The 23,148-nt window shown below is 44.4% G+C and overlaps 1 protein-coding gene across 5 annotated transcripts in view; it reads right to left on the bottom strand.

The window, feature by feature from the left end:
- LOC106630959 (CUB and sushi domain-containing protein 1) overlaps positions 1-21,004 on the bottom strand; it is an 83,557-nt gene extending 62,553 nt beyond the window's left edge. For 3 of the 5 annotated variants that reach the window (XR_008731543.1, XM_055706012.1, XM_055706011.1), the window contains exons 1-2: positions 20,318-21,004; positions 13,106-13,218 (exon numbers count right to left, since the gene is read on the bottom strand). Coding sequence is in view for 2 of the 5 variants with exons in the window: in XM_055706012.1 (XP_055561987.1) it covers positions 13,106-13,218; positions 20,318-20,457 (253 nt within the window). In the remaining 3 variants the exon portion in view is untranslated. The remainder of the gene's footprint in view (positions 1-13,105; positions 13,219-20,317) is intronic. The other 2 variants (XR_008731542.1, XR_008731544.1) reach the window with 2 other exon arrangements.
- Positions 21,005-23,148: the final 2,144 nt, after the last annotated feature.

The following is a 23,148-nucleotide window of genomic DNA, read 5'->3' as shown; positions in this document are numbered from 1 at the left end:
CATGATGCTTCTGCTTAACGTAGGTCAGCTCTATGAACACCCAGGGGAGAACACCTCTGTCCTCCACCATGAAATCCCTCCTGCTGCTCTGCGTTCCCATCACCTGAAGAGGGGCTGGGGGGTCCTTCCACTTTTTTTTTTTTTCTTCCAAGAAGCCTCCAGGACTTGCCAGCAGTTCAAAGCTTAACCTACAGATAAAGCAGGGCTCTTCCAATAAGGTGAGCCCCAGCAAACTGCCTGGAAGTTATTTATTTATGTATAGTCAGGTTCTACTCCAGACAGATGACATTTTAATCTCAACACTGGAAAGAAATACCACCAGGTAAAGAAAAGGGGATGGAATTACCATCCAGGCTAGGTGGATTTGAATGTATTGAGAGGAGATGTCTCACAGGAGCTTAGATCCAATCTGCGCGTGTCAGAGAATTTTGTGGGATAGGTTCTGTTACTCAGCCAAGCAGGATTCCTTTTGGTGCCTGTGCAAACTGCTGTTTCCCAGCCATCACTGCTATGAACAGTCAGTCCAGTTCACAGCAACCACTAAAAGCAACACCGGTCAGCCAAACTGCCTCCTCTCCTCCTGCAGTAATTGCTTTGCCTACATAACCAAAAGCAACTGGGCTCCTGCTAATGGAAACCAGAGCTTAAGGCTAATTCTTCCCATTTAAAATGCTGCAGATAGCTTTAGTCTGTATTTTCAGCAATCCATGCACACATCTTCCTCTAAAGTATAACTCATCTGTGTATCAGATGAAAGATTTATTTATGTGCCTAAATCAAGATGTTGACACTCACATTCCCACTAAAGAAAAAAATATGGACCACTGAAAGCAGTTTAAGATTAAGAAGATGCTTGCTGAAACCCCAGCTGGTGCAGACGCAAACTGATCTCTCCAGCTAAGGACCAGCCCCAGTGTTCCTTTCTTTAAACACAAACATAAATTCTATAAACTGTTAGAGAGTGACCTCTAAAAGTGCATTAGTGAATCCTGCGGCACAAGAAACATTTCCCAGGCTGGTGGATTTCTACCGGCAGCTCCAGGACTGAACTAGTGTTCAAACCCCTGGTCACATCAGAAGCCCAAAATAATAAAACCTGTAGTTATAAATAGCTCCTTCCCCTGCCAAGGTGCACAGAGTTCTGTACCACATACTAAAAGCAAATGAAAGCATAATAAAAACCAATAAACATAACAACCTCTCGGAATGCAAGCAGATAGAGGAGTACAGTGAGGAGCCCCGACCTCAAGAACACAGAAACTGGCTCAGATGGTGACTGTGGACCCTTGGAAATGTCATTCCACAGAGGGAACACAGGATGGGCCAACAATTAAGACTGGAGACTGGGACTCAGGTCAGATGACTTACAACACTTTCCAAAGTGGGAAATGAAAGCCCAGGATTCAGACTTTGAAAGTTAACAGATTTTCAATGGCCATTGATTTGGAAGACAAACTGACCAAAAACCTCCTTAATATGGCTATAATCAGCAGCTGGATCAGCCAATTCTAACCATGAAAAGAAACTCCACAGCTCTGGGGAATAGCTGTCTTAATTCTCACAGCCTTGGTCCATTGATGAGGCAGCTGGGAAACCAACATACAGAGATAGAAAAAAAGAATAGTAGCCACACATGAGTAGCAACAAGGATTTTTTTGGAGATGTGACACTATCCTCAGCATCTCACCTTCCTTTTTATAGCTACCATGGCTGCACCTGCTTGAGCACGTTGTGCGTGTGTAAGGATCCAAATGGCAATGAAGGACAAACAAGCCTTTTAACCAAATTGGCTTGGCAGTAAGTCTGCAGTTTTCACACAGCTCATTAGCGGTGACTTTTTATGGAAATGTATGCTGAAACAAAACCAAACGCATCTAACAACCACATGTTCTGCAAATAGATTCCTTGATTGAAAAGAAATGTTTCTCTATTATATGCGAAAGAAAAAAGGGACAAGAAGGCAGGAAAATGAAGGTTTTCAGAAAAAAACACCACAACGAGAGTCCTTCATGATGTGCCCTCGCACTGCTGTGCTGACATCTTCAGGTACTGATTTTCAACACCTTTCACCGGTCCAGTCACATACAGCAACCCACAGGTCAGGCAAGCGCACCTCCAGCACAAACAACCCTCCATTTTCAAATGCCACAAAAGCAGAAGCAATATTATAATCTTGTAAATTCCTTCGTGTTTTCTACGCTACTTCTGTATTCTCTTCACTCAAATGGGCTGATCGGAGCAGCTGTACTGCCAGGGAGTAGCAGTGGGACCTCCTTGACAGCAAAGGGTCCCCACATTGTAGCTTAGCAACTGTCACTTGATGTTAGTTTAAATGCTTAATGCTCGATCCTATCTGCAAATCATTAGCATGCCTGCTCTCCTGCATCTGCACTGATTGATCTCATTTGCATATGCAAAACAAATGCCAGTATGAGACACTTAATATTCCCTCAACTTCATTCAGCGCTGCAGCAACAAGGGTCAATATCTCACACCATCCTCTAGCATTCGAGGAGGGTTCTAGCCGAGTCAGCAAATGCTAATAAGCCTTGCTGCTTTCAAGTCTTAAAATCAATTAGTAGTATATTAAGGCAGACTTGCTGGGAGCTCATTTAAGTAATAAAAATCTTTTGTATAGCTAAAAAGAAAAATAATAGGAAGGTTGACTCTTCCTTCCCCAGGGAGTTGCTTCCATCTGAAGTCACGGCACAAAGCAACGCATCTGCCACAGCATCCACTGCAACCGGGAGTCGCTCTGCCGGTTTTGCTGGCATCAGAGGGGAAGTAAGGAAGGATATCCAAAACCCACCCAGTCTTTAGCACAAGTTTTTCCCCTAACCCTCGTTTGAACAATTTTTACACAGGCAGCAAGAGGAATTCAGAGCAGCATATCCACCGCCACCAACCCCTGCTCCTGTATTCATGACATGAATCCGACGCTGCAACAGCACCTCGCCTGTAACATTTACAGAGCGGTGACTCCAGGCTGTCACAGCACAAGATGTCCTACCAAGGAGCACAGGCTCTCCAGTACTAACACCGCAAGCTTCTTGGAACACAAACACTACCACAAGAAGCTGCACGATCAGCGTAGGCAAACAAATGGTCCAGCAAAAGCCCAGCCTGCAGCCTCCCCACTGCTACAGGCATCATCCACCTACAGCAGATCCACCGAACCCCCAAACCCACGTGCTCCAGGTTAGCTTTCCCACTCTGATGGGTGCTCAGCTCCAGAAATGCTCTGGCATTAAGGGACTGCACCAAGAAGATGCATTGAAATCAGAGCAAACACAATTTACACTGGCTGAGGGCCTGGCCCAGAACCTCTCTGCCCCTTACAGCCTCACCCTGACTGACAGCAGATCAAGTACAGACAAGACAACTGACTGATGTGAAGCTTTTAAGGTATTTCCCCTCACGCAGATGCAGCTTCTGCGCATGTCAGCAGGGCCCAGAGCTCGCTGCTTTTGCTGCTTTTACTCAGTGCTACAAACAGCACCAGCCAGCCACACCAGCACTTGACCTTGAGCACTCCCGAGGGGCTCTCACTACTCAAAGTGAGCACCAGAGCTCATTTCAGCTTTATGCACTGGGAGGTATTTGCACCTGAACGCTCCCCCCGCCTGAAGAAGTGCCCATTCATAAAAAAGCATGAGCATCCCCAGCCACACCACCCAGGGAAAGAGTGGCCAGCACAGCTATATACCTTTATTTCCTTCATCTACTAATCGAGGTTTGTTTTACAAGCACCTGACTACCTGATGTAGCACCGAGCTCATAAACACGGCAAGGGGCAAACACCTGGCTTATTTGCTTGATTTGCCTTCAGCAAATTTATTGGACATCATCTGCAGGCATTAGACTGAGCAGCACTTAACACCGGTTCCTGCCAAGGCTGCGAAAAATAATTGAATCGCCACTGTCATGCCAATTTGCCGTTCATTTCCCTTTCAAGGCTGAAATGCCACTAATGACTGGAATATGCTTCTGACCATGAGAAGTTTCCTCTGTGGAACAAAAAGGAGTAAACAAATACAGATTACTGGAAATAAATAGCAATAAAGGGTTCACAAGCCAACTTTAGATTTCTCAGGTGGTTTTTTGCCCTTTAAAAGTTGTTCATAAAACAACTGCTCTTGTCTAAACCACTGTCAAATTCTGAAGTAGTCTTTTTGATTGGTTGGTTTGGGTTTTTTTCTGAACATCACAGCTAAGACATCAAAGGTATGTGTTCACTGTCAGGCCAACAGCAGTTCTTCCAGCGCTAGCACAGGCCAGGAGCAAAGGGCAGCAAGAAGCACAGCAGGACTTCAGGCTAATCTGGGATCTAAAGACTAAAAAGCACTTAAGAGGTGACTGACTCCCACCAGCCAGATACTTCACTATTTGTCTCATCAAGTTTGGATCCGCCACTTCAAACACATGACTGAACACAACAGCTGACTGCGCAAAATCACTTGCTTCCAATATGCATATGGTACATTAAATGAAAGAGTAGCTGCACATTGCAAACAGCTGATGACAAACAGGGACACAGCTACAGAGCTGTGATATGGTAGAAAAATTCCAAAGAGCAGCCATAAAAAAAAATTCTGAAACCATATGATAGGGAAATTTACTGCCAACCGAATTTCTTTTGTGTTAGGTAGAAAACACTTACTTGGAGACAGAATCAATGCAACGCTTTGCTTTAAATCTAATTATAAAACTACTTCTCTTCCAGACACTACACTGTGTAAAACAATCCTGTCAGTCAATATTATTGACAATACTGTATTGCCTTACTGCTTATTTGGTATCTTGGTTTATCATGTAGTCCAAACAGTAATACCTTGCAAAAAAGAAGTGAATTAAAAGGCACTGTGCTGACTGAATAGCTGCATGGTTTGGCACAGCTTTGACAGCTCTACGTACACGTTCCTAAGCGTAGTGTTACAAACCCTAAAATGAGAGCAGCAAACACAGCAGTGCACAGTGTTCTCCTGCTCCTCACCTCCCCACCACACTCTGTCACAGTGACATCACGCCTGATGTTCCAGCAGAGAGGAGCAGTAAGCCGCTGCACTGCCTCCCTCTTCCAGCAAAGACCCCGGCTCTTTCCGCTTCCCTCCAAGTTTATTGCTGCTTAACAAGACAAGGGATAACGCCCCATTTCTGTTCCCATCCTTTCTTTCAGGCATGACGTTCATTGTGATCAATCATGCTTTTTTAATCACTGCATATTAAAATGGATTGGGATGTTTCAGACATAGGAATATCAACGTTCAAATGCAACCTGTGCAGTTCTTGCTTTTAGAGTCGTTTGGAAACAGCAATGTGACTCAAAACAAGTCAACTCATCCACAAACCTGTTAAGATACAAACATTATCAGTAAGATACAGTGACAACAGGTATTATTAAGAAGTGCACGAGGCCACCAGAGCCAATTTAGGATCTCAGCTGCTGATCTCTTTGGCTGGTTTGAATGCTCTAAGCAAGTTACCACAGCAAAATAAACTAATAAAACAATTTTTGGTATATAGGATTAGATGAAAACTCACGGGTCATCTGCTACTGTACTGTGCTGTTTCATTGCTTCTCCATATGTTGGGCCTACAGGCAAAATATGGTTAATTTCTCTTTACAGCACTCCACATAATCTGCAACAATCAGGACTTAAACTCTTTGGGAAGGTTTTTAGGTTCTGCAGTTCCACAATACAACAGATGGGAAGTTTTCTAAAACTTAAGATTAATTATAACTTTGAAAAAATTGCCTATAAAAAGAATACTATGTAACGAGCACAGAAGTCTTGACATTAATATTTCGTCATCAGTTCAACACAACTAATTCCATCAGCATGTTTCCAGACCGGTAATGGCATTCTGTACCAACATCGCAGAAGATGCTGCTATCTGGGAGCAGCCGCCTGAACTCCAGCATGAACCATAGCCAGGTTTCCCTGTTTGCAAACAGACCAGAGACAGCTGAAAAATGCTGAAAGGAACAAACCAACTATGCAACTCCATGCAGTCATCTCCTGTGAATTACTTTAAAGCAGTAATGAACATCTCGAAGTTACAGTGTTAAAGCCTCTTAGAGACAAAGGGGCATTTTGAAGTGTTGGCACATTCAGAGAACCACTATTTTATGGCTTCCCAGGCTGTTCTTGTCCATAGCGTTATCTGAACTGTAGGGGCTACAAACTTCTTTTAATTAAAAACTTCAATCCTTGAGCACAGCTCTCTAACAATGAAAAGTAACAGGGTGGATTCAGCATGGAGCTCTGGCCATCTGTGTATTTAGGAATCATTTCACCAGTTACAACCACCACTGAAGCAGAATGTCAAGCAGTACAGTCCAATACAGAGCACTTCACCCAAAACTCAGAAGAAATTTTAAAACAATAAATATTGTCTAAATGTGAAGACAACATCACTATGCTAGAGTCACACTCAAATTTGGTACACACCCTTTAATATTCACAGACACCAAGCCACTTGGATTGTGCACCTTAAGCTAAAGAAAGCACCTGCAGAAGCAAACCAGCACCGATTGTCACCACATTCCTCAGCCCAATATGAATTTTCTTCATTCTTTTTAAAGGAAACATGCAATGCCGTTAGATTCACTACTAACTCAGTACTACGTGCCGACTCACCAAACCTACCTCGACCAGCTCACGAGATTTCCCGGGGAGGTCTCCCATCCAAGCACCGACTCCAGCATCACCCTAACTCAGCTTGTGAGACACAGCAGGAGGAGGGAGACAAAGCTAAGTCTTCCTCAGGTCACAACTGATACTAAAATTAGGAGGCATAGTTTTTTTAAAATAAAACAAAAAAAAAAATTAAAAACCACTAAGGGAAGGTACATTGAGCACAGCTGGGAAGGATGAAGTGGCAAAAATTGTAGGAGCAGCTGACTGAACGGGAGGTAAAGAACTACGTCTATTATAACAAAGATGTCCTGAAAAGTATTGCACATCCTTGAAAGCTTTATGCCACACAGTCAATGTGCCCAATATTCAGCAGACCAAAGTAAAAGTAGCTGTTAAAAAGTCCATACACTCTAGCATCCAGATCCATGCACCCAACTGCAAAGCCACTTTAATTTTGAATACATTAAATCATCTCTTGCAGAGATTGAATCATCAGATAAACAAAGCAACTTCCAGGAAAAAAAAGGAGCAGCAGAGCAAGACTCAGAGCTGTCATCCTTCTCACTGCCAGCAGAACAAGGGTTAATCCGTACTTCGCTGCAACTCAGGATTCATATTGCTTTGTTTTGGTTTGAAAAAGGAGAAAAGCATCAAGCCCGTAAATTTACCAAGAACCCCGTGTGTTCAAGTTATGATTTAGGTACTGAGAGAATTGGGACACAGCTGGATCTTTAAATGAACCCAATATGGTGCTTGCACAGAAGGCAAATTGGCATAAAAAGCACATTTGATTATGGCTTTAAAAATTTTCGCCTATTCAGTACTAGTCTGGCAGTTCTGAAATTTATTTACACAGATGGAGAATATGCTTTGAGCAGCCGCTGGACAGGCACGGGTCCCCACGTAACCACTGACAGCCCACACACCATCTCTGGGAGGCTGCTCCCAGCTGGTTTACCACCCTTTCACTCCAGCATCTCCTGAAGCCTTAGAGACTCTCTAGTCCCCCTAACAGCTTTGACCCCCAGTGTCAGCTGCAAGCAGGCAGGACTGAAACCTAAACTGTTACTCAAGAACTTTCTTGCAGCCCAGTGAATCTCATCCAAACCATCACAGCCCAAGTCATATGCATAGCACAAGCAAATTAGAGCCAATTCTTCAGAAACTCTTCCCAGAGTTTACATTGAAGACTTTTTTTCAGAAAACAGCAGGTTTGTGTATCCAAATTCCTCCACTCTTTCAGTTGAAAAATGGGATCATTTTTTCCCAGTTTGTCAGAGGACTTCCAAAAAAAGGCCCATTGCCCAAGGCCTGGGGGAATCCCCGTTTTTTTGTAGGGGATTTTCACCCTCAAGAATAGTGTTGGTCTTCATAATCAGAAGCTGATCTGGACAGTTACCTGCTTTTACAAAAATTTTGAACACTCTATTTCCAAAGACAGAGAGTGCTCAAACTGATCTGTCTGTCTTCCATTAATGGGGCAACTGTTACTGTAAAGTCAAATGACAGATGGGAAAACTGAGAAACGAAGCAGTTTCACAGCTGGTGCACAGTGGCAGCACATCCACAGAGCAGCACCGGATCAGGAAACCTCATTTGGGTTTAACAAAAGGAACGGTCAAGGAGGGCTAGGAACCAGTTTTTAATTGTATTTTCTAAATATGTATGCACAACTTCACAAAGAACCCTCTAAAGAATGAGATATTTGTGCCTGAGAAAGAGGACGGTATTAGGAAAACAGCACCATTTACTTGGGGCTGTTTCCCTCAGTATTTAAATGCTTCTAATTTCTTAAAATAAGCAGTGTTCTTCTAGGCATAATTGTTTCTTTTCAATCAGAAATTCAGTGTTTGCAGCTATCAAGTTTGTTGCAGCTGTAATCAAACTCAATGTCTTGGGAAGGAATCTTCACCTCATGTTCAATTTTGCTGCATCACACAGCACTGCTTCTGCAGCAGAGTCCAGAGTCCAAAACACCATCGCTCTCTGTGGAGGTTTCTAACTGAGCTTTGCTTTTGGAGGGAAAAATTAAAAAAATAATAATAACATTAAAACTCTGGAAGTTACATAGATGAGGATTCCTAAAAAAGGTATTCAACATCATCACATCGCTCTTCTTTTATATAGCACCTCCCTTGTTAGAACACAAACACCACAAATGAAAATACAATCCTATTTGAGAGAGAAACCGAGGCACAGGGCAAAACTGTGACTTGAGAACATCAATACAGCAGGACTAAGTTAACACGACAATCCAATTCCTTCCCGTTCCTGCTAGAAATCCCCCGGACAACACTGCCCTAGCTGCAGCAGGACAAGTCTCAAGCGAGAGCACTGTGCCTCTGATGGATTTCTGCAGGTGAAGGAAACACCTGGCTAGCAGGCTAAGGAAATATCAGCTATCCCCCCTGAGATGGAGAATAAAACTGTTTTCAGCCTGCTGTGTTCCTGAAACTCAACCAGCCACTGGTCCTTCCTCTGCTTCAGCATCTCATCTTGGTGCTACCTGTCCTCCTTGTCTGCTGCTTCTTTTGTCTGCATCCTGAGCACAAGATCCAGCCGTGGGTCCAAGGCCAGCATAAGGGGCCCACTGCACTGTTCTCCTCCTCAGCCCCATCCTGTGCAGCCAGGATTAAACCCCTGCACAAGCACCCTGTCCCCGCCAGCTGCCACAGCACCCCCAGTCCTGGCAGCAGCTGTAACACACACCACCGGAGCAGAAAGACATTTTATGCTAGACACCCAGGCCCTGGCTGCTTGCTTAGTGTTCAACGAATGCTCCAGAGCCTCAGAAAGAAGGACCAGTGCAGCCTCGAGCATCATTAAGCTCACCAGCCTCAGCAGTTTCTAGAACTGTTCTGTACTCATGTATGATAAAGAGGAGGTTCTGCAGTGGAAACAAAATGCAAGACTCTACAATGGCTCATTAGGATTTTTGAGAAGAATCATTTAGTCTTAAAAAAGGAAAAAATCCCACAGTCTGAGGGTGAACAAGGCTAATTGTGAAATCATGTTGAATTCAAGGGACAGTGGAACAGGGAAACACAAACTTAAGGATGCTAAAAGCATGAAAGCACCTAATTTAAATAATTTCTAAATTATACGTTCTGAAACTGAGCTTCATAAAAACTGCTTGTATTTAGGAAAAGAAATTCTTAAGTAAAAAAAATTACCTTCAGATCAAAATACTATACTTAAATGGAAATGAAATTTTCTGTTCTTCCAATTCAGCATGAAAAAGCTGACAATTTTTCACTCCCAGCCATCCTGCAATGGTTTCCCCCATTTCTTTTTCCAGATCATCCACTTAACAACAGTTACTTGTAATAATCTAATCACGTCCCCTCTCAAACTGCGCTATTGCTGCAGGTTTTCCCACAGCCACAGGGCCATACAGTAGCTCCTGAATGCTCTGCGTGCGTTCATGAATGCAAATTCCTAATGGCACGTAGGACAAGGAGCCGTTCTGACCTGGTTTTGCAGCTGGGAAGCTGGGAACCCAGGAACCCAGACTACAGAGCCAACGTGAGACCACGCAGAACCATCTGCACCACAACCAGGAAGAGAAATCAGATCTCTGAGGCTGTGACCTGGTGTCTTAAACCCAGAGATGCTGCAGCCTCAGCACCATCATCCTCAGTCGCAGCCATGCCCGCTGCTCGAGAGATGGCTGGGCTGGGGAAGGACAATAGCAGCTTCTCTGCTCAGTCTCAAACAGCCTTCCACAGCAGAATCACGGAAGAATTATCCCTGCTGTTTCCTGAGCTTTGAAACAATTTTTAGCATCTAGAGAAAAATCACAACAAACAGTAAGAGATGAGAGAACATGAAGAATCAGACAACGAGAGCAGACAGAAGCAAGCTGGCAACACACACCAAACCAAATGAAGAAAGATGAGCAAGTCAGACAACGAGGAAAAGAGGATTAAGGAAGATCTAGCAGCCAGGCACAATAACATATAATGAATTCAGAAGACTGTGAGGTCAAGAAGGAGACAGCACAGCACAGTAGCCCTGGAGCTGGCTATTCCCCTATTTCCACGGCCACTGCTGGCACCTGGCTTACCTGGGGCTTGAAAAAAAATCTCTGCAGACTTTCAGAAACTCACTCTGCCTGTCTGTTATTAAAGCATCTCTAACTTCTCGTAGCAGAAATGTTATTTAATAGATTCCACCACCACTGTGTGCAAGCTTTCCCTTTTTAAGCCAGTGAAATGTACAGCTGAACTGTATGTCCTGAAACAACCAGAAATTAAGAAACATACAAACAGGTATGAGCAGATGTCTGCTGTTTTCAAGAAACTGCTTGTAAGAGATCTTATCGTGCAGGCGTCATGCTAACTAGATAAGCTAGGAAGATGTTAACTTAGATAAAGCCAACCTCAATTTATGTATTTCCCAGAGGATCAGGGGAGAGCAGGCATCAGTGTAAGCACAACGTTTTTGTGTCACTTTGATGCCTCCAACTACATACTTTCTTCCTGTCCTCCTTTTTAAAAAGAGTTCCTGAGATCTTTTGTTCCAATTTTAAAATTCTGTTTCTTTTGGTGCTTTTCCTAACGATTGCTTAAAGAGAGAAGAATAATGAGCATGCTTTGATAGCAGATCATAAAGGAATCATTTACTGCAAGGACTCCAATGCATTGTTCTGTCTTTAAACATGAATTATCAAATCACAAGCTATTCACTGAGTTGTAGATTACCAATTAACTGAAACAGCATTACAGCAGCCGTGTGTCCCTTTGATCAAAAAACACACTTACCTCCTTCTTCAGTCTTAGTTAACAACAATCCAAACAGCAAGCAAGCAGCTTGTTTCAAGGAAGGCTCAGAGCAGCACTTCCAGCAAGTTTGCCCCTCTCTTCCTCAAAATGAAGCTTTCATTTACACCAGCGCCCTGGGTCGCCCTCTTACACCAGCGCCCTGGGTCACTCAGTGGCTCAGATTAAGTTTTAAGTACATTTTGTTTTCCCCCCCTACAGATGCACTCAAGTTACCTGCTTGAAAGCCTCCTAAACACCAGCAAAACTTCAGGTAATCTAAAATACATGTGACTAAAGGGTAGCCCTGGAACAAGCCTTTGTTCAAGATTACCAGCTGCATCAAAGTAACAATAAAAAATTAAAAAGTGTGCAAGTAATTGTGTGTAAATGCCAAAAAATGAACTCTAAATGTCAAGAACTACAAAACCAGCTACATGTCCTCTATCACACAATTTGGGAGCAACGTACTGTCATCTCCACGAGACACAGCAACTGACATATGTTCTAGCAGAGGTTTTGCCAACAGGCACTAGGATCTGCCTTTCCTCACCACACTGCTGTGCTCAACTGTCCTGCCAGCCAGCACACACCACCAGCAGGCACTTACCCAGCAAACAACAGAGCATGGTCTCCGACTGCGATGAACTTTAACACCATCGCCTAGCCGTATGGAACACCTGCTCACACACTGATCACTTCCAGACTAATAAAAAAAAAAGCCTTAATGCCACTGGCACCTCCAGGCAGAGCAAAGGTTTTAATCAGAAATTAGAGGGTATTTAAACAGAGCTCCCCTGAACAATTGTCAAGTGCAGAAAATGTTGAGAGACTTCAACATCATCTAAATGAAGGCACCTGCTTGGTTTAATGCACTGGGTAATTGGCCAGTAGTACTTACTAGCAAAAAATATCATTAAGGCCCAGGAACTTCCACAGACTTCAAAGAAGAACTTTTATGCAGATACAAACAGCTTCCTAGGTGCAATAATCAACATAAACGTAACTTGAATTTTAACATGGTTTAGCTGCCATTTGCCCAGCCGTACCAGGTCATATCACAGCCCTGACCTGCCTACTACTATGAACAGCTCTTTCACGTATATGAGACTTCCACTGTCCAAGATTTTCTGAAGCCACCAAGCCTTCACATGGAATCCTTTACTTCTACAATCACCAACCACTGGCCATTATTTATGACCAGAAACACAGGAGGCGAATTTATGTACTTGGGAAGGAAGGTGCAGGGCAAAGAAAAACAACGCATAAGCAAAGAGACTATAAAAGAAAAATGCAGTAATCTGAGCATCCTATGCACTGCTCCACAGTCCCCAGTGTCTCAGCTGTAAATCCCAGTAACTATGCAGGGTGCTGCGCTTGCTGCAACCCTGCACACTCCACAAATCCCACATTACCCCTCCTTCTCAGTCATTCCAGCTTTGCTGTTAGAATAAGCCTTCAAAGAGGTTTTAAGCACAGATGCCGAGAGGAAAAATTAACATTTCACTTGAAAGGAACCAGCAATTTGAATTCTGTATTCTGAAGAAATGAATCAAATTATACAAGAACCAGACACTCCTGTCTTGGATTAAATGTCTGCATATGTATATATCCCGGTGGAAAACTCTGCACCTTCATTTTGCATCCTGTCACATGCCAAATGCAGATACAATTCAAGACAATTACTGAACTGAGCAGACTTACCTTCATAGTTAGCCTGGAAGCCTTGAGCACTGACTGCGTAATCACTCACAAGCCACAAGGACAGCCCAACCCCTGTACTCACAATAGGAGCAGGCAGCTGGAAACCCGTTAACCTGGAAGAAATCAAGGGGAAGGTTACACTCACCACTTCTGCCTTTGACCTGACAGCAAATCCAAGAGATGCCACTCTGGCCAGTACACACCACAGCCTGAAGCAGGGAGCATCAGAGCTGAAGGAAACAAACCGGTACAGCTTCAACAAATCCTGGTCTTTTAACACCTTCTGGCTTACCAGAGTAACTACTAATGTAGTTCTTTGTAAGCTGGTTTCAAATAGGGTCAATCTGCTTCACACCTCGTTCAGTAACAACACTGGCTCTGCAGTGCTCTGCTAACCCCAGCCCTGTGATCTCAGAGCAGTCACTGAGCCCTTCAGAGAAACTTTCCCTGTCCATGAAATGGAAGCAATATTTAAGGTTGTTGTGTGAGCCCAAGACATTTTTCAAAAATGCCTGTAACGTGTTTTGAAAACCTTGGAGTAAGAATATCAGGTAAGGGTCTGAAATATTACACAAGCTATGTTAAATTGAACACAACCTAAAATAGCATAAGAGAACAGGCAAAAAACCTGATGTCCCAATTAAAGCCCATCAAGGTGGCTGTCTTCAGAGTATTTGTTCTGTATTTTACAATGGATAAGGTTTGAAGTTTCTAGGAATCCTCCCCAACCCCCACCCAACTGTCCCTGCGAGAGCAATCCCAAGGATGGCACTTTTCATCCTGCTACCTAATATGTGCCACAGCAAAGATTGCAATGGTTAACACCTCTTCACTCACTGAGGAAATCAAAGCACAGGGACACGAAATCATTTGCACAAGATGATCTAATAGATGTACTGCAGGAATTGCCTAGAACACAGACACGTGCCCACCGGTCAGGGTAGAAAGAACTACAGAGAAATGGGACAAGCCTAGCGAACAGACCAAACCCAGCACTGCAGAAGCCCCTCACCCAGGTGTCCTGCCGTCCCACCCACTCTCCTTGAGCTCCTAGAGCTAAATGACAGCTGTTAATTTTATTACAAAAGTCTGTTCAGTAAGGATTTTAAACCCACATTATGAGATTCTAAACACTAAGTCCCGATACTGCGTTGACATAGCCCAAGAACAGCTAATGTACATTTCTCACAAACAATTACCGTTTTATAACTTACAAGCCTTCGCCTTACACTCAGCTACAGTGATTTACATAATTGCTTTAAAACAAATGTTCCTTATGTAAAACTCTCATATTAGATTCTTGCCTGCCATTATCAAGGACAAATTCAGATGCAATCCCCCTTGCCTGCTAACTGTCCTAAACCCAGACTTTTACAAAACCACAGAAGCAGCAGCAACTGAAGGTGCTCACTGCCACGAGGTCTCATTTGAGATCAAGAGTGTTCAAGCCGGGAACCAGATGATCTTCAAGGTCCCTTCCAACCAAAACCATTCTACGAGTCTATGATGAGGTAGCACGAGATAAACTGGCTACAGTAAGGCAGTTTGAAGCTTCTTACATCCTCAGAGGTTTATCCCACATCTTTTTATACAGCAGCTAGCCTTTCTTACAGAAAGAGCAAAAGATTACTTGTGACACAAAGCACTCTGACCTCTTAAGAAATACCTGTAAGCCTGTGTTTGATTCAGAGTATCTCCTCTCCTCGTATATTACATGGAATGAAAAAAGCACCCATAGAACAAAAATCAGATCTTTAATTCTGGGGGGCCACCACCCTCTCCCTGACCATGGGCTCAGGTACTAGCACACTGCAGTTCCCAGCCCAAGCAATTTCTCCTTCAAGCAGCCACCAGCCCCTGGCAACTTCCAGAGACAGCGATTGTACTTCCCTGCAGTTCTTCCTCTCGCCTTAATTTAGTAAGCCTAAAAATTATTTAAAATAGATTTAACACTGACAAATGAAAGCTGACATGCGCTACCCAAGAACCTTATTAAAGCAAAATTTCCAAACTGGCAAAGTTCACACAGTTCCTAGTCAATGATGGAAGTCAAATTTTATGTCAGCAAAGTAGTACGTTACTGGCTGTCAGCATAAAATCCACTGTCTGTACAAGCTGGAAGGACAATTGTTCCTGTTTATTAAAAAATAAAAGGTTCCAGGATGTTTTAAGGATCCAAGATAATTTTACCATGCACAGAACTGAGGAAGAGTGCCATAGTTTTTATTAATTTATTTTGCAGTTTAATTAAACCGCTCTACTGAAACCTTCATGCACTCAAAAAATCCAGGTAAGGCATGGACCAGATTAATAAAAACACACAATGGACAGCAGAACCTGTCAGTTGTTTTTCCTCTAATCACCATCCACTGCTTTATCATTATCTAGGAATTAGTTAACAATAGGCTGTGCTTTTTATATCCAAAATAGATCTGTTCCCTCTGCACTAAGCTTCCTGCATCACGGATTCTGTTCACAGTCTATGTACCAAGAGGACCTCGCTTCACAGGTGTTTCTTTTAATTCCGGGCAACATTTATACATCTGTTTACCTGTAAGCAACTGCACATTTCCCATAGGAGTCAGTGGGAATTAACTGCTACCTGGAACAACACTGCCCTCAAGCATGTATTCATATTTTCTAGTTACAGGGCCTTAAAAGAAAAGGATGGCCTGTGCATAAGGGCATGAAATTGTAAGTGAGGGTTTGCTCTCAGTCCTTCTACAGATTCCACATTGACTGAAGACACAATTTTCATGGGAACCTCTGGGCTTCCTGAACCTCTAAAAATTAATAAACCCATCCATCTCTCCAGGCCCTTAACTTCAGAGGTTCATTTGTGTCTATCGAGTGTCCCTGGAGCAAGCAGAAGAAAATGGGCTGCCTGCCTGCACAGATGGTGACCAAACACTGTCTTCCCCTTCAGATCAAACAGCCTTTCTGCCCACAGATGATGAAAAGTGCCCCATTAGCGCTAAAACCATACTTGTTCAGAAGGAAGCAGGAAATACTGCTTCAAAAAGAAAAAAAGAAAAAAAAAAAAGAAAAAAAAATTCTATGTAGCAGCTCCTACCCTCTAGGCCACTAATTTCTGTATCTTTGTGTGCAGTGAAAACCTGCACTGGAAATGGGACTGAATTCCTCCCGTTCCTCACTGGAAGCAGCTTCAGTCAAAATAAAAGGTATTCCTCCTCTTAGGCCTTCAAAAACACACACAATTAAAAATTTTCTGATGTCCTCTTCTCCAAGCCGGAGCACAGGCAGCGTCCTCTTTAAGAAACACTAATTTAACCAGGCTCATGCTCAAATCACTCCCGTAAAACCTCAGTGCTCCTGTTCCAAAGACCCAGAACAGCCAAAAGCTTAGCAAGGCACCCTGCCTTGTTTTGACCTGGGTGGTAAACCCTTCCTCCCTAAACCTGCATCCCAGGCAAATTTAAAGCACAGGAATCAACCTGATGGCAGACAGAATGTGAAACCATTCCCCTACAGCCTCACGCAGGAAGCAGCAATTCTGACATCGCTGTTATTTAGTGTAGCAATAAAAAAATATATATGCTAATGAGAAAGAAAAGCAACAAACCCTGTTTCTTGTTTTTATTAAGGGCGATAACAAGAAGGTGAGGGCAGTAATAACAGCACAAACACCCAGAAAAAAGAAATCATCTTCCATTTCCTTCCGTACCTCTGGCCAAATGGATTATTGAGTCATTACTCCCTTAAGTTGCTCGGAGCCAACACTGATTGTGTGAGATTTTCAATGTGTTTTTCATTGGCTTAATTCTGCTCCTACTGCGAGGCACCAAACTAAACCAGTGCCAGAAATACCACTTCATAAGCTTGCCCTTGCTTCACAGTACGGCAAAAATCAATATACCAAAACAAATCAGCACAGAAATCCTCTCTTTTCTTTGCATCCTTCTTCATTCTCCACCTCTGGTTTGCCACCAACATGGCAATATTTCTGGTGCATGGCTCCACGTTTGCAGAACAGCTTTGCTAGGACCAGTGTCAGTAAAAAATAGCTGCTGTTGTAACCACCATCCCTTCACAGGTTCTCCGTAGTGCCACCAGCACCAGTGCCTCCCAGCACACCAGCAGGTGCTGAGGCTCAAGGATCATGCACTGGGTTCTAGGTGTGCTGCTCTCCACTCCTCACCGAGCCCAGCTGGCTTGCCTCTGTGACCTACCACCACCGTCCCTAATGCCACAAAGTCCTTCCCCAGTGGCAAATTATCCCACTGAGCACCAGAGACCCACTGACTGCTGGGCTCAGCAGGCTCAACCCACAACTGAACACTTCTCTTGCCCTAGGAAAGGAACAGTCAGCCAGGACAGCCCACCTCTTAGTCCTGTTGCAAAGGCTCTCACCTCCTTCTGTTGCATATTATACTGTTCCACTGCCTCAAGTACAACTGTATCATAAACTGTGACGCAGGCTCCTGTTTTGGAGTGCAGGTGCCATAATTAAAACACAGCACATTATTTTTCTGGTAGGATGCCCACCATCAGCTCAGGCTGCAATCAAAATAGTTATTGCAGCTGGCAATCCAACAGCCTTTAAAGCATAAATGCTAGAGAAGAGTCTCAGAACATCTAATGAAAATGCACTGGATTGCATCGTTTAACCCAGCATTAAATTACACTACACCATACTTCAGTGATTTTTTTCCTGCATGTAATTTAAAGGCACCTATTAAAGAAAATTTCCCATCAAATGAACCACACTCATCACTATATACAGTTTAAATGACATCATTCTGTTAAGTACTAGTCTGACACCACTGCACTATCCCAGGACAACAGTCGAGCCAAGTCAGGTGTAAGGGACTCATTGAGAAAACAGCAGCTCTGAGTGGGAGCGGAGGGGTCTTCCGAAGGAGCCAGTGAGCCCCTTGCACACTGCGCACCCAGCTAACAAGGCAGCAAGTCAACCTGAAGTCATGTGAAAGGTGCATTCATGAAGTATTCAGCTAATCCACTTTCAACCGGGGCCAACAGAAAGAGCCCAGTAACTCCCAATTGCCTTTCAATCAAGTTTTATATGCCTTATTCAGCTAGATGACTGGCTTGTGCACGCAGAAATGAGGAAACTCACTGGCTTCAGTGAAAAGCCAGCTGTATGCTCAGCTATTTTTCAGAGGAAAGACTATGAGTGAGAATTACTACTTGCAACTTCCTCAATGTTGATGAAAAGGATGTGTAAGCATCGTACTCCAGTTGCTGCAGGCAGAACACCATCAGAAATACGTATGTATGTATGTTTAAAAATTAAATGTCTTAGGGGAAACTAGAAACAGCCACATGCAAAGTTAGTGGTCACTCACAAGTGTCCTCCTCAAGGCTGCCTCACGGAACGTAGATCAAGACTAAGAGAACAAATGTAAGAGATGAGGGAATTTACCACAGCAATCCATCTCATCTTGGACCTTGTTACAGGTAGCAGAATTTTTCTTTAAAGACGCAGTTGCTGGTGGGTGTGGGGTAAAGTAGTCTAACAGGGAATAAAACATCTTGTCATTCCTATTAATATCTTAGTTTTAGAAATCATCTTTCATCCTGAAGAAGTTTAACGTCTGCTCCAAATCACAGGCCAAATCCCGAAAGAACCACTATGCATTTCAAATACTACTTTACAAAGCTGGAAAAAAGCAACCTGCAGATGCCCTAGGCACACGGACTTATCTGCAGTAAAACTGAAGCTGACAGGTCTTTGTTCGTCACATATCATTGTCTGCAAGATTCAGTGGTAGCCCTGACTCCAGGAGGGCTTTCTCTGCCACCTCACTGCTGTCCCAGCCTCCTCCTCCTCCCAGTGCCCCAGTACGCCTCCGCCTCGCTCATCCCCTGTGGCTGTACCACAGGCTGCTGCTGCCACGGCCCCTTCCACACATCTCATCCCTTCTATTTTCAGCAGGGAGAACTGTGCAGATCTTTTCCCCCATTTTCAATAAGCATGGATGAAAGGCACACGCGAGGAGGCAGCTAACTCTCTGCTAGCATTTCCACAGGCTTGTTTGGTTCAGAATTTTTTTTCCTCAGTGGTTCTGTTAGTTTTTCTCTCTTTCTCTCTTTATTTATTAACAAAACAAGGAGTTACACTAAGATATGAGCTTTTAAAAAAAAAAACCCACAAAACTATATTGGCAGAATAACTGGTACTATGAATGTTCTCATTAATCATCAATAAACCAAGCAGAGCATATTCTGAGAATACTTCCAGCTCATTCATGCTGCAGACACTTAAAAGCCAGTTTTGTCTGCAAGGTAGAACTCACTGGTGTTACTAAGACAGTTGTCCTTTGATTTTAATCCCTGTAAGGCTGAAATGATGCTCTGGACCAAAAAAAAGACTCAGCCAGCTTAAAAGGGTACTGTAATGATGTAAGAAAAACTGTATCAGTTCACATTTGGATTTACTCAACTTGCTGGAATGATATATGCTCAAAGTCACGCTGTTTTTATTTTCAAGTCAAGCTACACACGTAAGGACAGTCCCTAAATATTTGCTGTTTACACCAGAAATAAACTTCAGTCCATAGATATGATTTTGCTACAAGGGCAGTTGTGGAAACTAGGGAGGAGACATAGGCAAACTCCCCCCAAATTCTAGTTATCTTTTGCTATCTTTCAAGTCAATAAGCACGTATTTCACAAAAAAACATGATGCTGAGGCCGAAGAGCTCATATGAAGAAATAATCAACTTGAAAGGTAGGAGAAATAAGATAAAAGTGCTTCCATCTTCACGCAAGGCACCCTACATCTATTTCATCAGCTATGGGCAGATACTGGGGTACTGAAATATTGAGTTAAGATGCAAGGCAAAGACAGAAGGGGAAACCGTGATGGCATTTTTCAGAGTCATCTTGCATATTATACAGCAACTGTGCCCAAATGATTTGACCCACGAGAGAAGGGGAATGAGATCAAATAAAGCCACCTTTTATCACCCCATTGCTTAATATTGCTACTCCCAGAGGATACAGAGGAAAACTATCTTGTACGAAGCTACAAAAGTCTGAAGAAAATATACTCCTTATTGAACACTATAGGGAAGCATGTGCTGACATACAAGTGCATGCACACACACAGAGTGTCATATCCCCCCCACACATACCCCACACCACCCCGAGGAGATTAACACTGGGTCCTCTGATCTAAGTAGATCAAAAAATCATCCTAAAGTTGCCAGCTTTCTCCATTACACTTACCAGTCACCGAGACAGCCAGCAGCCCCACGGAGAGCAGCAGCACCTGGCTCCAGGAGCTCACTTCCACCTTCATGAGAGCAAAGATCCCCCATTTTCCCCAGTTCCTTCCAAAGCCGCAGCTGCATCCCGACTTGTCCCATCTCAAGGAAGGTTGCATGTCAAAGGGCAGCAGGAATGGGCGTGCTGGGGGTTGGTTGTTGTTGGTGGGTTTTGCCCCCTTTTTCCCCTTAGCAATTGGGATAGTCCTTAGCTTGGCTGGATGAAGAGGAGAAAGGAAAGGAGGGAAAAAAGCAGGTCAGGCTTGTGATTATTTCTATTTTATTTTTTCAGCCCAGAAAAAAATCCCACCGCATGGAAGGCTCTGAGCTTCTGCAGCTGGAATGAACCAAGTGTGGCAGCAGCTCGGGGAGAGGAGAGGCAAGGAAAGGAGAGGAGGGCTGGCTCGTCCCTCCCGGTGGCTGTCTCAGAGCCAGCTCCTCGGCATTAGCAGCACGCAGTCCTCAGGGATTTATACTTTTTTATTAGCCAGTTGATTAATTGCTCCCATATCTTTGTCCTCCTCTTCACTAAACGCTGCGGAGGGGAGAGGGTACAGGCAGCGTGGTAAGGGGCTGCTGTGCAGCCACCGAATAGATCTGCCTCAGTTTTGCTTCCCCAAACCGAGCACAATCCTCCCACCAGCACCCGCCCCACCAGAACCTACAAACCACAAATTGTGCTTTAGCATTGTATTTCTTTTTAATGCACACTACACGTTTCTTGTACAGGAATAAGTCCCACAGCCCCCTGTTGTGCGTGGACCACAGCACAGTATGCATACGTACACACACCGGTAGCATCTCTGCTATTAAGACATCTGCCAGAGCAATGCAGCCTCCTGGAGTGCGCCCCCCCCCCCCCCGTAAACAACTTGATGATATTGACACAATTTTTGTGATGAAGGAAATGGTTACAAATCCAAGAAAGATCACGAAAGAGCCACCCTCCCCTTCCCCAGCCTGTGACTTGTCGGATCCCCAGCAAGAGTGATACCCCGAGACTGGTGGGGCAGGTTCGGCTGAAGGTGGGGACGGCTGTGCCCCCTCCAAGCCACCAGGCACGCTTGGCTGTAGTGTTGTTACCCCTTCGCAGGGCTGGCGAGCGCAGTATTTCTCCACGCCCCCAACCCCCACCGCCCCCTTTTTTTTTTTTTTAAAAAAAAAAAAAAAAAGAACATCTATTAGTACATTTGTCCCTGCAGCTGCGTGCAAGATGGGGGAAAAAAATGCAGCCCGCTAAAGCCACATTCAGGAACTTAATTCTCTTGGTAATGATGCTCATATCCTACGGACAACAAAATTAACTCCAACATGACAGCAAAGCTTTAAAAAAAAAAACAACCAAAAACAACACAAAAAAACTCGAATATCCCCCCCCGCCCTTCTCGGCCAGAACCTGCTTCGCCGTTTCCCTTTTGACAGCCAAAGAGCAGCCCCTCGCCCCGACCCGCCCGTCCTGCCTGCCGAGCTGGGGGTGCCCAGCAGCCCGAGCGCCCCCCTCCAGCCCTGCCCCCACCCCGCTTCGCTCCCCGGGCGGGCGGGGCAGCCCGGGCGGGGCGGGGCCGCTCCAGCAGCCCGGCTCGCCCAGCCGTGCACTAGCCAAGGCGGCGGCTCCACTCGCCGCCCATCCCCCTGCCCGAGTGTTTGGCATTTGCTGCAAAACCCCCTTCTTCAGTCTTGTTCCGGTTGCCTTCAATGAGCTTATCTGACAGCTCAAAACCAAATTATATCGAGGGCTTGCAAATCTGCCCCTCCACCCCCAAATCAATCTCCTTTCCCACTCACTTTCCCTGTGTCCCCTCTGCATTTCAATCCTTCCAGTGCCTACATCGTGCACCGACGCCAAGAGCCAAGGCGACCAGGGCTGTTACATGACAGAGTTGCTTCATGTCCGTTTAAACTACAGGATCCTATTCAAAGAGACCTTATTGTTCAAAGGCACAGATCCAAATATAAAAGGATCGGAGAACAGGGTACCACACTTCACGGCTCCATCCATTGGCTTTCCCTTATACAGCTATTCACCTCCAAGCACCCCCCCCATCCCCCTGAATTTGCATTCAGCTGAAGATGCGACTTGGTTGCTGCACACCCGCACAGTATCGGCTGAGCCAAAGTCAGCTAGCCCTGCATCAAGAACAATCCACAGGCATCGTAAAGTCATTGAGGAGATACAAACCCACTTTATTCCTGGTTAATAAAATCATATCTATTTCAAATCAAGGGTTTCCTCCCAAGTAAGTTTCCTTCTCAAAACCACTAAGTTTCAGGGTCTAACTCCCTCCAAAAAATACTGCATTTGTTTGTTAAATGGACAAGACCGATGACTACAGCAGAAACCATCACTCCAATCGCCCGCTGCTTCGCTTACAACCCATCTCCAACGGGGAAGCGCGCGCAGGTTCTGGTCAACAGGCCATTTCTAACCCCTACCGCTCACTTTGCTTTTCACCTTGCAAAACTACCTCTCTACTACAAGAGAAATCTTGTCTTCAGCGCAAGCACCCACCAGGAGACAAATTCTGCTCTGCAATGCCACCCGCAGTCAGAGCCCGCGCTGAAAGGAGTCCGCTGCCTTCAGACTTCACGGCCTTCCACCTCTCTGCAGACACTTAGCCAACATTTTGATACTCCATTTATCACACAGCACCTCACCCTCCATGCCAGAAGAGTCTGATCTGTTTTGCGATTCCTCCAAAACAAAACAACAGCGACTGCAGCATCCCCGAATTTCAGTTTAATCCACGGAGCCCAGAGCAATTCACAGGTCTGAACCAAGTCCTCACAGTACCT

This window comes from Falco cherrug, chromosome 3, assembly GCF_023634085.1.
Source record: "Falco cherrug isolate bFalChe1 chromosome 3, bFalChe1.pri, whole genome shotgun sequence".
In the NCBI taxonomy this organism is placed as follows: Eukaryota; Metazoa; Chordata; class Aves; order Falconiformes; family Falconidae; genus Falco; species Falco cherrug.
The sequence above is the reverse complement of the archived record's forward strand: the minus strand, read 5'-3'. Positions and strand labels throughout refer to the sequence as shown.